Source organism: Chionomys nivalis, chromosome 9 (genome assembly GCF_950005125.1).
Source record: "Chionomys nivalis chromosome 9, mChiNiv1.1, whole genome shotgun sequence".
NCBI lineage: Eukaryota > Metazoa > Chordata > Mammalia > Rodentia > Cricetidae > Chionomys > Chionomys nivalis.
In genome coordinates this window covers 83,168,647-83,184,433 of record NC_080094.1, presented here as the reverse complement: position 1 = coordinate 83,184,433, position 15,787 = coordinate 83,168,647, and the positions used below count along the sequence as shown (strand labels likewise).

At 45.7% G+C, this 15,787-nt stretch overlaps 1 protein-coding gene across 2 annotated transcripts in view; it reads left to right on the top strand.

Annotated features, from left to right (window-relative positions):
• The first annotated feature begins 13,800 nt into the window (after nt 1–13,800).
• Lrp4 (LDL receptor related protein 4) overlaps nt 13,801–15,787 on the top strand; it is a 53,729-nt gene continuing 51,742 nt past the window's right edge. For both annotated transcript variants that reach the window (XR_009057715.1, XM_057780636.1), the window contains exon 1: nt 13,801–14,047. Coding sequence is in view for 1 of the 2 variants with exons in the window: in XM_057780636.1 (XP_057636619.1) it covers nt 13,996–14,047 (52 nt within the window). In the remaining variant the exon portion in view is untranslated. The remainder of the gene's footprint in view (nt 14,048–15,787) is intronic.

Below are 15,787 nucleotides of genomic sequence, written 5' to 3'. Positions count from 1 at the left end.
GAATCCAGGCTACACACTTGACATCCACTTATTTGTGGAACATCATTCTGGGACTTGGAGGGTGCTACTATTGGGGTCTGCGTGGTGAGGCTGGGATCCAACCCCAAGAATATAGCTTTGTTTGGGCATTGACCCGTTTGTGGTTATAATAATGATAAGTTTCAGCACCAGTGGCGCCCGACTGTTAATGACTCAAAGAAAGCTAAATAAGAACAAGATGTCATCTTTGGAGCAATTTGTAAGTTTTTCCTACAGTTCCATTTCTTCTATTAAAGTCCCAATGATCCTTATGGTTTTGGTTTGTTTTTGTTTTTTAGAAGATGGCTTTTTAAAAAGATTTATTTACTTGTGTATTTTATGTATATGAGTGCACTATTTGCATGTGTGCCTGCATGGCAGAAGAGGGCATCAGAGAGAGGAGGGCACCAGATCTCATTACAGATGGTTGTGAGTCACCATGTGGTTGCCAGAAATTGAACTCAAAGCCTCTGGAAGAGCAATCAGTGTTCTTAAGCACTGAGCCATCTTTCTTGCCCTTTCTCATTTGTTTGTTTGTTTGAGACAAGGTTCTCTGTGTAGCCCTGGATATCCTAGAACTAGCTCTTGTAGACCAGGCTGGCCTTGAACTCACAGAGATCCACCTGCCTCTGCCTCCCAAGTGCTGGGATTAAAGGCGTGTGCCACCACCGCCTAACAATCCTATGCTTAAAGCTAGTCTTCCACTATGAGTGTTCCAAAGAGTGTATTGGTGAAGTAACCTAGAAAGTGCAGGAGGCTACTAGTCTAGAGCCATCATATATTGGGGGTTTCTTAGAAATAATATTAGCCCTTTCTGGTGGTGGAATTACTGACTATACTTTCTTCCTTTATATTTTTTCTATAGTCCTCAAATTATCTTTCTATTATGAACTGAAAGCACACAATGGCAAGCATGATGACCTTTTAGAGAGTACTATCTAAGAAGAAGCCACTGCTTTTTGGATTTCTATTTGGTCACAGATTACATAACAGATTTTGGCAACACTCACATGCCGGATGAGATTTTTCAGTGAAACAAGCACAATAGTCTTGAGAGCAGAAATGAGAGCGGGAGCAGCAGCTCAGCAGCTTGTGCACTGCTCTCGCTCAGGACCTGATTTCAGTTGCCAGCACCCAGATCAGGAGGCTCACAACTTCCTACAACTCCAGGTGATTCAGCACCCTCTTCTGGACTCCGCAGACATCTGCACTCATGTATATAAGCACACATACACGTAATTAAAAATAAAATAAATATATTAAAATTTTTTAAAGAATAAATGAGTTTTATATGTATGTAATATGTATGTATTGTATGTATATGTCATATGTATTATATGTATATGTGGTGGTATGTATTTTTGTGATCCTGATGAATGTTAGTGGAAAAAAGTATCAGTCCTCAATTTAAATGGACTTTCTGATCCCTATATTATTACAACATATTTCTAAAAATTTGGCCGAACAAATAATCGCTTAGACCACTGGTTTTCAACCTTTCTAATGCTGTGACCCTTTAATACAGTTCTTTTTGTGTGGTGATCCTCAACCATAAAAGTATTTTCATTGCTACTTCATAGCTAATTTTGCTATTGTTAACGTAAATACCTGTGTTTTCTGATGGTCTTAAACGAACCCTATGAAAGAGTCATTAGACTTTCAAAGGAGTTGTGACCCACAGGTTGAGAACCACTGACTTAGACAGCCGCGTCAACAAAAAGATAACTCTACACTCCTGAGAAGTGCAAGTGATAGGACCGGGGGAGCAGCTCAGTAAGAGCTATTGCTGAGAAAGCATAGGATCTGAGTTCAGAGCCTTATGTAAAAAAAAAAAGTGGGGAGGGTAGCAATGGTGGCGCACGCCTTTAATCCCAGCACTGCAGAGGAAGAGGCGGGTGGATCTCTGTGAGTTCAAGGCCAGGCTGGACACAGAGTGAGTTCCAGGACAGTCAGGGCTGAAACAGAGAAACCCTGTTTCAGGAAAAGAAAGAAAGAAAGAAAGAAAGAAAGAAAGAAAGAAAGAAAGAAAGAAAGAAAGAAGAAAAGAAAAGAAAAGAAAAAAAAGAAAAGAAAGGGGGCATGGCTATACATGCAATCTCAGCACTAGGTAGGTAGAGGTGATCACTGGGGCTTACTGACCACTAACAGAGATAAAAAACACTTGGTTTTTTAAGCTCCAGGTTCAGTGACAGATTCTTTCAAGGAAACAAGGTAAAGAGCAATAGAAGAGGATGCTTGATGTCCTCCTCTGGCCTCCATAAACAGCTGTACTTTCACATGCAACACACACAGAGAAGAAGCTACTGTTTGGAGCACACACAAAACAAAACAGATTCAGAAGGCACTGTACAGGCTGCCTGGGAAGAAAGGACATCAATGGTCTTATCCAGGAGTGAACCCTGAAAGCTACAATACCAACCTACCAGACAAGAGGTGCCCATTGCTGCAAAAGTAGCAGGAAGATTATGGGAATAGCTAAGCACTTGCTGTCTGGATTTGAGGCCTATTCCACAGGAGGGAAGGAGGGAATTCACATCTCATACTATGGCTTAGGAGGTCATAAACCTAGGAGATGATTCTGCTGCTGTTATGCTAAATGAACATGTTGCCAAGCTGCTGTCTAAAGAGGGAACAGAGAGAATGTAAGCCAGAGGAGAAAGCAGTGAAATAAGGTCGTCTAGACAGGACATGGCTGCTGCGCTCACCAACTCTCTGCAGCTATGGTTCCCAGCTCAAGGCTTATCAGCAAACATTACAGAAAACAACACCAATGAAACTTAGTGGGGTACAAAAACACATAATAAAAGAAGCCATGAGGGTTGAAAGAGGGCATACAGGGGACATCTGAGGAGAGAATATAGCATACAAGAGATCAAGATACACTGTATACATGTACAAAAACAAAGCGGCAAACAATAGAAATGGTCTTTCCTGTGGGGTAGAGTGGAGACACCAAGCTCAAAAGAAGGGAGAAGCATCCATGCCCCCACAGGCCTATTTGTCAGCTTACTGTATGTGATTTCTGATTGCATAAAGGGAAAATTAATAGACATATGTGGTTCTGTAAATGACCTAGGAATGTACTGATAAGGAGGAAATGTGAAGACTACAAAAAGGAAACATGGTTTTTAACATAGGGAATCATCAAGGAGAGAAGAAACGCAAGTTGGGTTATTGTGCTACAAAACAGGTTCAAGAAACTAAGAAGCGCTCTTTATTAACTCATCAGGCAGAAAGATGCTAACGGCAAAACAGCCACTAAGAAATGCAGGTCATGAATCCTGCTGAGCAACTGGACTCTCCTTAAAAGACAGTGTGCACAGAGCAACTGGGCTCTCCTTAAAAGACAGTGTGCACAGAGCACAGCGGAGTTAAGCGTGATGCCACTGTCTGACATGAACATGTTTGCAATAAAAATGCTGCCTAACTGAATTGTCACACAAGTCAACAGACCAGAGCTCTGGGGAAGTTTCAAATGAAAATAAATATTCAAGCCAGGAGCAATGGCACATACCTTTAACACCAGCAATCAAAAAGCAGAGGCAGGCAGATCTCTATGAGTTTGAGGCCAGCCTGAGCTACATAGTGAGACTGTCTCAAAACAAACAAAATAAAAAAAGAGAAAGAAATGTTCTTAATCTCTTGGATATTTAAGAATCAATAATGTGGGGCTTGAGAGATGGCTCAGTGGTTAAGAGCACTGGCTGCTCTTCCAGAGGTCTCAAGTTCAAGACCCAGCATCCACATGGTCTGTAACTCCAGTTCCAGGGGATCTGGCACTCTCATACAAACATAAAAGGAATCACTAATATTTTATAAGGAAGTACTTAAAAGGACATTGTTTAAATTGAACTGGAACTTGTTATGCCCAAATCCGCGAAGTCTCCCCAAAGCCAACAAGGAGACTGAGTCCTGTATGTAAAAGCAAAGAGCCTTTATTTTATGCAATCTTGCAAACATGGTCTCTCTGCATGTCCAATGTATTGGAATAAACAGAGAGCCCCGAGATCAGTTAGAGTTGCGTTTTTATAGTAGTAAAGGTGGGGGTGAGGGGTTTCTGAGGTTCAGGACCCCTGATTGGCTGACACTTGTCTAGGGGTCCTGGTGAGTGTGTCCTGGCAGGTGGTCCTATCTACAGTGGTTGGAACATTAGGCATTTCCTTCAAATGGTCTGTTCTTGGGCGGTGCTCAGATAATCTTAGTTTATGGTCCTTCCTGCAACCAGGTATTGCTTCAGGGTAAACTTTTAACAGGCATTGATTGTATACTTGAATTCTGACAGACACTACTCACAGACCTGGATGTTTTAGAGATAAACAAAGACAGGTGTGGCCTTTAAAGAACATATATTCTGGCTGAAGACTTTAAAGAATAATGACAGCAATAATAACTATAAAAGGTCAGGTGGCAGCCAGGCTGTGGTGACGTGTGCCTTCAATCCCAGCACTTGGGAGGCAGAGGCAGGTGGATCTCTGTGAGTTCGAGGCCAGCCTGGTCTACAAGAGCTAGTTCCAGGACAGGCTCCAAAACCACAGAGAAACCCTGTCTCAAAAAAACCTAAAAAAAAAAAAAAAAAAAAGAAGTAAGCCTGAGAAGCCTGAGGCCAGAGTAACCCTTGAGACCAAGAGTTCAAAACCAACCTGGGAAACAGTGAAATTCCAACTCTAATTAATAATAAAATTAAAAACGGAAAACGTCAAAACACAACCATGGATCTGGGGATGTAGTTGATAGAGTTCTTTGCCTAATACGTTCAATGTCTTGGGCTCAATTCTCAGCACCTCACAAACCAGTGCAACAGAAGGGTGTACGCCTGTCTATGCAATGCTGTACTGTGGAGGCAGGAGGATCAGAAGCAACACTGTATGTAGACACATTAAGAGACTTAGTTCAGTAAAAGGAGAAAACATTCTAAATCATATTAAAGCAATGTTGAGCATGAACTGAAGGTTTCCAGTTTCCAAATCTTCAGACAAAAATCTGAAATCTCTGTGTTGATTTTGTCCCTCCAGCTGGCCTTTGCCTTGTCATGAAAATCTACTGCTCTAGAATTCAAACATGTCCCTGCCCATGCTTTAAAAATGTTGAGTCCACCAAGATGGCTCAGTGGATAAAAAATGCTTGCTGCCAAATCTGGCATTCTGAGGACAATCCCTGGAACCTGTAGGATGGGAGGAGAGAGCCGAGTACCAAAAGTTACCCTCTGACCGCCACATGTGCACCATGGCAAAACACACACACTAAATGGAAATAAACTTAAGTGCTGTTCACTGATTATTACTAGGTTGAAAAACACCTCAACATGCAGACATAGAGATCCCCCAAAGTCTGTACCAATCCTATTTTACAGCCATTTTGCTGGTCATTCTTTGCTGCATATTTAATAAACTACCCATACTTTCCCATCCAATACTCCCAAACCCTACCTCTCCTCCATCCATGTTTTCTGGTTGTTAGCTACACCTTCTCTTAGATCTAGGCTAAACGTCACCACTGCCAGGTTGCTAGAGGTCATTACCATGTGATATGAACCTGTATCTCAGTGCCGAATGTGTTCTCTAATTATTTGTACCTCTCCTTATAGACTGAACTAAGGCCAGCAAACATATTTTATTTATTATTAAAACTGTCTGCTGCCCAGAAAGACAAACCAGATATTCAAGATGAAAATGAATTAAACTTGAAATTTGTAAATGTAAGACAAATTTAGTTCAAAAATTTTGCTTGCACGAGGCAGTGGTGGCGCCCGCCTTTAATCCCAGCACTGGGGAGGCAAGGCAGGTTGATCTATGTGAGTTTAAGGTCAGCCTGGTCTACAGAGCAAGTTCCTGGACACCCAGGGCTACACATAGAAACCCTGTCTCAAAAAACAAAAATAAGAACAAAACTTTTCTTGTTTAGTGGTAAAGCATTGTTAACATGCACAAGGCCATCAGTTCTATTCCCAGCCCCCAAACACATACACATGTATGGAGGAAGAGACAGAGAAACACGTGAAGACTGACAGAGAGACAGAGACAGACAGACACACGAGAGATAGCCAGGCATAGTGGGTAGCCATGCAATCCCAGCACTTGTGAAGGGAAAGCAGAAGAATCAGGGGTTCAAGGTCATCCTGGAGCCACAGTGAGTCCAAGGCCAGTGTGAGCTGTATGAGACCTCATTTCATAAAAACAAAAAACAACAACCTACAGACACCTGTGGATGGGGCGTGTATGTATATGTACATATGTATAACATACTTAGTAAATTTAAGAAATTTGTCTAAAAGGATGAATACACGAGCAACCTCAAGATCACTGAGGTAAGCCCATGGACAGTAGACTCATGTAACTTTAAAGGGAAGCTAGAACGGTGTGTTATGGTCCTCTAGTTTGGAGGAGGACCCTGGAAGGCAACTCCACTTTCTGTGGTACACATTAGCAGAACAAAAACCTAGACTATAACTCTTCTGATTTTATAAGAATCTTTTCCTTCCTTCCTTCCTTCCTTCCTTCCTTCCTTCCTTCCTTCCTTCCTTCCTTCCCTCCCTCCCTCCCTCCCTCCCTCCCTCCCTCCCTCCCTCCCTCCCTCCCTCCTTCCTTCCTTCCTTCCTTCCTTCCTTCCTTCCTTCCTTCCTTCCTCCTTCCTTCTTCTTTCCTTTCTTTGAAACAGGGTCTCACCATGTAACTGCCTGGCCTGGAACTTACAACGTAGATCAGGCTGGCCTTGAACTCAGCGAGATCTGCCTGCCACCCCCACGTCTTCCAACAACTTGTGCTGGGATTAAAAGTGTCACTATGTCTGGACAGAAATATTTTCTTAAAATTATTTAGATTAGCCTATTAAGATTTTCATGGGGGTGCTGGAGAGATGGCTCAGTGGTTAAGAGCACTGACTGCTCTTCCAGAGGACCTGGGTTCAATTCCCAGCACCCACATGGCAGCTAACAACTGTCTGTAACTGCAAGATCTGACACCTTCACACAGACTGATACACATAAAATAAAATTAAAAATTAAAAAATAGATTTTCACAGAGGAATAAAATTTTAGATGTCAGTTAAAGAAGACCTATTGTTAACCTACTACCTAATTCCTCTCTTTACCTGGGAAAGTGTTCTTCCTCATTGTGTAGAATCAGAGGTATGAAAAAATAAAAGGGTAACTGACATAGTCCCAGCCTTTGGGGGGTTCAAGCAGGAGGATCACAAGTTCTAGGCCAATCTGGGCTATTTAGCAAAACTCTCTTTCAACTTCCCATTGTGTGTGTGTGTGTGTTTGAAAATAAATTTCAAAAATAAGAATTTGGAGCTGGAGAGATGCTAGGAACTAAGAGCAAGGGGTGATCTTCCAGAGGACCGGAGTTTGAGTCCAAGTACCCATATACCCATATGGCTGCTCACAACCATCTGTAACTCCAGTTCCAGAAATCTGCCCCGTCTTCCCATCTCCTCTGCACTGCATGGATGTGTCACATGGACATTCATGCAGTAAAGCACCAACATACATTTTACATTAAAAAAAGGAGACTTTCACTTTATATTTTGCAAGAACTTTCTAAATGTTCATTAAACCAACAAGTAAAAATATGTAGTGGATATTTAATTCAGGAACCATTTTTAGCGGTAGCTGATTAAGATCTCAGCTTTGGTTTTCCTAGCTACAAAAGACTATCGATCGTTCTTTGTACTTGACAGCCACTTTGGATTCCTTATGGCTTTGTTATGCCATCTCTCCCATCTGGAGTGCATCTCACCGTCAGCTCCCCTCTTTCCCCAGCAGAGACAGCCCCCTCCTCACTGTCCAGCTACCTAGCGCTCAAGGATTGCCTTCTCTCTTTTCCTAGCCTTGTGCTCATACTTCCACCACAAGATCCCTGATTTCAAGTCTGCCTCTATGTTGCTAAAGTTAGGAGCCCTATCTTACTCATCTCTGCCTTTTCCCATACCTGGCAGACCGTCTGGTTTTCATTCATTTAACCAGAAAGAAGTGTTGAGGCCTATGTGGCAGGCACAGTTTTAAGGTATCAGAGAATAAAATAAATAAGATCCCACATCACTGAAGCTTAGTATTCAGTGCCTTGGAAGGAAACAATAAACATTAAACAACAAATGAGCCTTATTTCAAAAGATGGTAGGTGCTGCAGAACTAGGGTGGTGTGTGAGTCGAGAACACGACAGTGGCAACATGGGGCATCTCTGATGTTGTAACGCCAAAATAAGACCAGCAAGAGGACACAGCATTGGGAGCGGAAGACACAGCACATGCGAAGTTCCTAAGACAGCAATGATGGCCTGCTTCGGAGCTGCAGGAAAGGCACTGTGGCCAGAACAGAACGAGTGGGGAAGGACTAAGACAGGCGCGGCTGGGCTCGTGAAGAACTTCAAGAGCACGTGAAAAGCAAGGATCTTAGGACATGGCATGATTAGGGTTATCTTTTTAAAGAAATCACTATGGCTGCTTCACAGAGCACAAATTCTAAAAGACCACACGTGAAAACAAAGACCGTTTACAGGGGTTTTGATTTGTATTTGCTATTAAACAAGTGCTTGCTTACGGCCTAGTTACCACCATTCTCTGTTTATCTTTGCTGCTGCAATAGCAAGCTGTTTTCTGCAAAGGCCCTGTTTATCTGTGTCAGGTGTGTGAATATCAGGCTCGCAGGAGATAAAAATGTTCTGCAAAGCCCCACCTTTCAGGGTGTGCCCCAAGTTAGGCCAGGGCATAAAATCAGTCATATGCCCCAGGTCCTGGCTCAAGTTTCACTGCTGAGCTAGGGGGAAAAAATGTGGGCACTGGAATCAGTGCCAGAAAGCACAGAAGTTGAAATTGGACGTGGTAGCACATGCCTGTAATCCCAGCACTGTTGGGAGGTGGAACCCCAGGATTAGGAGTTTAAAGTCATCTTTGGTTCCATGATGACTTCAACTAGCAGGGGCTACATGAGACCACAGTACCCCCAAACCAACCAACAGGTGGAGGATTGCAGAAATACTGTCCTCTGAAAAGTTCACAGCTCCCAGGCTGTAGTAGCTGCCTCTGTCTAGTTTACTTTCTGTTGCTGAAACAAAACTCTAACCAAAACCTATTTGGAGACAAAAGAGTTTCTTTGGCTTTCGGGTTACAGTCAATCGTTGAGGGAAGCCAAAGCAGGAACTGGAGGCAGAGGCTGAAGCAGAGAGCACGGAAGAATAGAACACTGGCTAATTCAGTTTGCTTTCTCATATAACTCAGAACCACTGTCCAGGGGGGCACTGCCCATAGAGGCCGAGCCCTCCTCCTCCTCGGTCATTACTCCTCCCATGTGACTCCAGTTTGTGTCAAATTGATAAAATACTAACCAACACCTCGCCCAACCTTGATAAAATCTTAGTCATTACTGTTTATGATGCTCTTCAAATTTTTTCAGAAGGTGTTTTTATTTTATGTATATGAGTGTTTTTCCTGCATGTATGTCTGCGCATCAAGTGTATGCCCAGGGTACACAGAAGCCAGAGGGCATTGGATCCCCTAGGACTGAAGTTGTAGATGCTACGAGCTGCAGTGTAGGTGCTGGGAACTGAACCTAAGCCCTTCAGAAGAACAGCCGTTCTTAACCGCTGAGCCATTTCTGAAGCCTGTGGTAACTTTCATAAAAGCCATGGGTTCTTCCCTGGTTCAAGGCCTTTGCAAATACTGTTCCCTCTGCCCTGGTAGACCATCCCAGCTACTCTTAGTCTGATGACTTTTCTTTTTTTCCTTTTTCTCTTTGTTGTTGTGATCTAACCCAGTGTCCCGTGTGTGGGAGACAAGTGCTCTGCACTGAGCTGTGTACTCAGTTGTCTGCGAACTCTTAAGTGTCAATACTTCTAACAGGCCTTCCTTAAACTTCCAGTCTAAGCTAGGTCTCCCCTGTCATAGAGCCCACATTTTCCTTTGAACCCTTTATTATCTAACTTTAAATTCATTTACAAGATCATTCTTTTATTGCAAATGTACAGCCCTTTGGGGCCATTAAATTACAAATTCCAGAAATCCCAGTGTATTTGTTCACAACTGTCTGCACAGTACCTGGTGTGAATGACTTTTAATAGATTACTAAATGAATGACTCCTAGAAACGGGCTCACGGTACAGAGTCACAGGGCCAGGCTCTCGGGCTCACGGTACAGAGTCATAGGGTCAGGCTCTCAGATCTTTTAATTATGTCTTTCTTGCTTTCTCTTGTACTTATTTTTTCTTTATCTTTCTGTTCTTTTTTGTTGTTGTTTTGTTTGCTTGTGTTTTGAGTCAAGGGCTCTTTTTTTTCCTTTTTGTATCTTTCTGATTTTTTTGAGACAGGATTTTACACTGTAATGCAGGCTGGCCTAGAAATTCACTATGGAACACAGATCAGCCATGAGTTTACTTCAGCCCTCTTGGATCAGCTTCCCAAGCGCTGAAATTACGAGCATGAGCCAGTGCCCTTGGAGAATTTTAAGGACTTTCCCCGTCTATTTGGATTGCTTTTAACAAGTTAGTGAGCTCACAAAGATGACGGGGCTCATTTGAACACTGCTATTCTCAATTTTTTAAAGTAGTTTCTCTGTGCTGGAGAGATAGATAGCTCAGTGTTTAAGCGCACTGGCTGCCTTTCCAGAGAACCCAGGTTCAATTTCCAGCACTCACATGGCAGCTCACAACTGTCTGTAACTGCAGTTCCAGAGGATCCGACATCCTCTCAAAGACAAAACACCATCAGACATATTTTTCTTTTTTTGGTTTTTTGAGACAGGGTTTTTATGTAGTTTTGGAGCTTGCCTTGGAACTAGCTCTTGTAGAGCAGGCTGGCCTCAAACTCACAGAGATCCGCCTGCCTCTGCCTCCCAAGTGCTGGGATTAAAGGCGTGTGCCACCACCACCCGGCTTTCAGACATTTTTCAAAAAATGAAATAAAGTAGTTTCTCAAGCTCAGCATTACTTACTAGTTGGACTGGTAATTCGTTCTTGTTGGAGAGTATCCTGTTTATTATAGGATGCTCACCGGCAACTTGGCTTCACCTAACCCAACCCACCATATATCAATGGTGCCCACTTTAAAAAATGCCAGCAGATACTACCCCAAGCCTGCAAAGTCTCTCCCGATCAAATGTATTAAAATGCGAAGTACCAGGCCTTTATCACTTTTAGAAGAATTGTACTTAGAAATTAAATTGCAGAACGATGCCTGGGTTACAGGAATTCTACCCCACAACTGGATCAAAATCATGCCCATTTCTGGCTTGTTTCTGTAGTACCCCCGTATTTCCTTTGAAAAGGTCATTAGTGATGGTGGGATGAAAGGCAATGTTGTGATCTTAGAAATTCAGCTCGCTGGATTGTCCTAGAAGGATGAAGGAAAGGGGGTGGGGTTTCTGAGGAAACCAAGGCCTCGGAGACCCCTCGGAAATTGGCAGTTCCCTACAAATGTTGTATGTGCATGTCCCGCAGGACTGTAAAAAGAAGACAAACAGCCCATTCTGGCGTGCTTTTCAGGGTCTCTCACTCCAAACAAGAAAGTCTGAGAGGCCTGATAAAAATAAATACTGCTGCCGGGTGGTGGTGGCGCACACCTTTAATCCCAGCACTTGGGAGGCAGAGGCAGGCGGATCTCTGTGAGTTCGAGACCAGCCTGGTCTACAAGAGCTAGTTCCAGGACAGGCTCCAAAACCACAGAGAAACCCTGTCTCGAAAAAAAAAAAATAAATAAATACGGCTTACTCCCTCTGGCATAAGAACAGTTTCTGACAGCTAAGACTTAACTCACTCTAGGGGGTGACCCAGGCAGGAACTGCATGAAGTTAGTTTTTACCCATTGATAGTCCCAGTGACTCACAGCGGCCAAGAATGGTGCTGTGCTGAAGCATGCTGCAGGACTTGGATGCTCGTTGAAAATGCAGTCTCTCTCAGTGAGTGAGACAGCCAGTCCCCCACTTCCTCGCCAATCCCAGAAAAACAACACAAATCTTTCCTCTGGAAAGGGACCTGTCCTTTGCATCAGAGTGGAAACTCTTTATAAGTTCTTAATCTCCTGACATTAAAAGTATGGGGAACGTCTGTTCTGAATTCTTTTGGGACAAATGTATTCGTTATACCACATGTCCCTAGTTGCCATTTGGAACAAAGTATCATCTCCAAAATCACAAGGTCTTTCTCATCGTGTTTAAACAGCGAGTCTTCCTAAGCAGAATGTTTTGAAATCCTGAGACAGCCAAGAACTTAGGAAGGTAGGGGCAGGCTGGGGAATCGCCTCACCCTTCACTCTTCTCTCCTTTCACTTTGGGCTAAAATGACTGACAGTAAGCCCGACAGATCCACGGTCTTTCCCAAGCGCCACACCACATAAACCTTATCTGATTCTACTGCCATCTTCAGTCTCCAAGAGGAATTACACCGTCAAAATTATCTAGACATTAGTTACCATGGTGATGCTAAATTCAACTAAATTGCATCTAGGCAAAATTTTCAGGGGTGGGTGGTGTGAGACACAGCATAAAGTACGGACTAAGAAAGAGTTAATATCACATTTTTCTGTTATTGTAGCTTTCACTAAGTATGCTTAATGTTAGATTTGGTCAAAGACAGCAATTTAAAGTGAAAGCCTTGGAAAATGGAAAACAAGCAAGAATGAAATGTCAACCTATTCATTTGGAGAAAATGCCTAATATCCACTTTGCACTATACCAAATTACTTCCCTCTCAGCTAAATCCAGGCTAAGATTATTGAAAAACAGATGATGCTGGCTTATCAATTTGGAGAGAAAGTGATATCTCAGGCCCTAAGAAAGTTGGAGCTGTAGGCATAAAGCAGCAAAACAACTTGGGAACATGAGAGGCGGCAAAACTACTGGTATACATGGGGGAGAGGGATAGGCCACAGCGATAACATCGGGAATAGTTTACAAATTCATTTAGTAATCCAAACGTTTCATGTTGCTGGAAGGACCTCCAAACAGAAGCTGAGGAAGGCGGAGGGAGGTCTTGCGGGAGTGCAACTCCTAGCACGCATTTATGTCCTTACCCCACCCCCTCCCCTTCCTGGCCAGGATCAGAAAGTCAAAGATGGTGAAGAGGCTAACAACCGCTGATTTAGACAGCGAGGAGGAACTGAGTCTGTCTGGGCCAAATCTGGACGTCTGAACTGGGGCGACAGGACCCAGACAACCTCACCTCAGGAAACGAGTAAATGAAAGGGGGAGGTCGCCGAATTATTTAGCCCTGGAACAACACTGCCTAGACCGGGGGAGGGGCTGGGGTGCAAGAAGGAAAACTTCAGAAAAGGAATCCTGACAGTGAGAACGCTAGTTAAGAAGTAGCAGGGCAGTGCCCCTGATGCCCCTTGCTTTATGTCAATAAAGGTCGAGAGAATTAAGCACTCAGAAGCCTTGCATATTTTGAGACATTACAATAAAGTCTGGAGTTTGGGCTGGTAGAGGGCCGGGGTCAAGCCCAGGCGACTTGGTTCAGCACGGGTGCTCCTCCCTGGTGTAGAACTAGAATAAACCCGGCAGAGAGTTGCCACTAGGATAATTTTCTTTTTAAGTTGGGGACATTTGAGTAGCAGTAATGGGGACAGATAAGGGGCCCTCTCCGGAAGGCTAGGAATGTTGGGGCGGCTTGAGTAGGAGCCAGGGCTAGTGAAGGAGGCACTAGCGGGTGGGGACCAGGAACCGGGGGGCGAGGGCAGAGGGCGGGAAGGGGCAGGGCCTGAGTCGGGGGCGGGACCAGGCGCGGCGCTGGTGGCGGGGGCAGAGGCGCGGGGGGCGGGGCGGTCGGGCTCGGGACACCCCCTCCGGGTCCCCTGGCGGGGCGGCTTCGGCTTCGGCAGCACTGGAGAAGGCAGCGGCCGGGAGGGCGACTTGCAGGGCGAGCCGGCCGCGCTGGACCCGGGACTTTTTCCACCCCGGGGGGACCCTCAGCTGATTCTCTCAGCCCCGGCTTCCCGTTGGAGCCCGCGGGACCCCCGGGCCGGCAGGGAGCTCCGGCGGCGGCCGCAGCACCATGAGGCGGTGGTGGGGCGCGCTGCTGCTTGGCGCCCTGCTCTGCGCACACGGTAAGCTGCGTCGCAGCGCCCGCGCCGACCGGGCCACCGGGAAAGTTTGTCCCTGAGTCTGGCCCTGCAGGACTCGCCTCCCGGGAGCGGAACGGCGCAGGCTGGGGCCTGAGATCCCAACCTCCAGCTCACTTCAAGCAGTAACCCTGGCAGAGCACGCGGAGGAAAGCAAGCTTGAGGAGCTCCGGCAGCTCTTCAAGCACGAGCGGGGACAGTGGTGGAGGGACTCGTCCCCGCTGTGGTCTGGGCCGAGTGGCATACGATCCGAGACGCTCGCCCGGCTTCCTTCGTTGCTCTTTAAAGAGCTTAGGTGTTGGTTCCCTTTCAGGTTAAGGCAGAGTTTCCATGTCCCTGGTGCGTGCGAATGAATGTGTGCAAAGAAAGGGAGGCGGGGAGGATGGTCGCTAGACCCATAAATTGTAAATAGTCCTCCTTCCAGGGTCTGTGGGATCCCGGGTGAATTGCAGAGAGGGGCCCAGCAGAATCTGAGTTATTTGAGCATCCAGGATTCATGGACTTGGGGAGCGGTTCCTCGGACTCCATACCAGGTTATCTCCTAGGGTCTTTGGTCATATTTGCTTGCAGCATCTCCCCTAAGTGGAGTTTTGGGTTCCCTCTCCTAGCTGCGGCCAATCAGCTTCCTGCCCCGGATCCTTCCCAAGGGAGGGGTGGGGAACAGCAATGGAAAAGAGGTTGGGGAGGAAATTTGGGAAGGAACAACTGGAAGGCTCCGGCAGATCCGTCCTGGCCTGGGTAGAGGGCGGGGCGGGGGGCGCGTTCTTAGGGAACTTCCAAAGGCAGCTTCCTGGCCCATGCAATGGGGCCTTGGCCTCGGGGGAGTTGGGCGAATGGCAGCGGCACTGCTGCTTCATCTGCTCTTTATTAATAACGTGTTCGGTGCCCGGACGCAACTGTTGTGTCTACTTAGGACTCCAGTGGAATCTGCCTCTCTGCAGCCGCTTGGGAACATAGGGTGCACCCTGTGATTTAGCAGCTGCCTCTGAGTTTGTGCCCAAAGATCAAAGATCGATCTTGGAACTCCAACCATATTCACCCGCCGTCTTTTCCACGTGGGGGAGATCCAGTTCTTTCGATTCTCTCGGCTGCTGGACGAGGGGGTGGGGTTCAGTAAGAGCGGTCTGCAGACCCTGGCGGTGCCCGGGTTCTTTCTTTCACTTGAAGGAGCTCGTGTGGAAAGTGCAGATTTCGGAACTTGCCTGGCAGGGTGTGGAGCTGTCTGGGCTCTTGTTTTAAAGATTGTTTTAGCTCCCGAATCCAAAACAGAGTTTTGGTGTCTGTTATTTAAACTATGCGTGGGTTTTCAATGGCTTTTTCCATGTGGTGTCTAGCGCCGACGGAGTCTTTTCTCTCTGAGGAGTGGTAGCCTGGCCGACCCACGTTCCTCTTCACGGCTCGCTCTCCCCCTCCCGGACTCTCTCCTCGAAGGTTATTTGTAGCCTCTTCGGCGTGTTGGGACAGCAGCCCTACTGGGGTAGGAATGTAACTGTTCTTCCCACCACATGGGCCCCTTAAAGGGACAGCTATGCTTTTGGGGGGTTTCCCCCTTTGGGCTGCAAGGGAAGGGGATGGAACTTTCCTCCCGGCCCCCTGGAGGAAGTTTTGAAAAAGATCAAGGGGAAATAGCTAGGCACTAGGAAAAGGGGGGTAGCGTGGGGGCTAAAACGGATACCAACAAAGCCAAAGAGGAGATTGTCGCCTTCTGCCCCAGGGAAGGGGGAG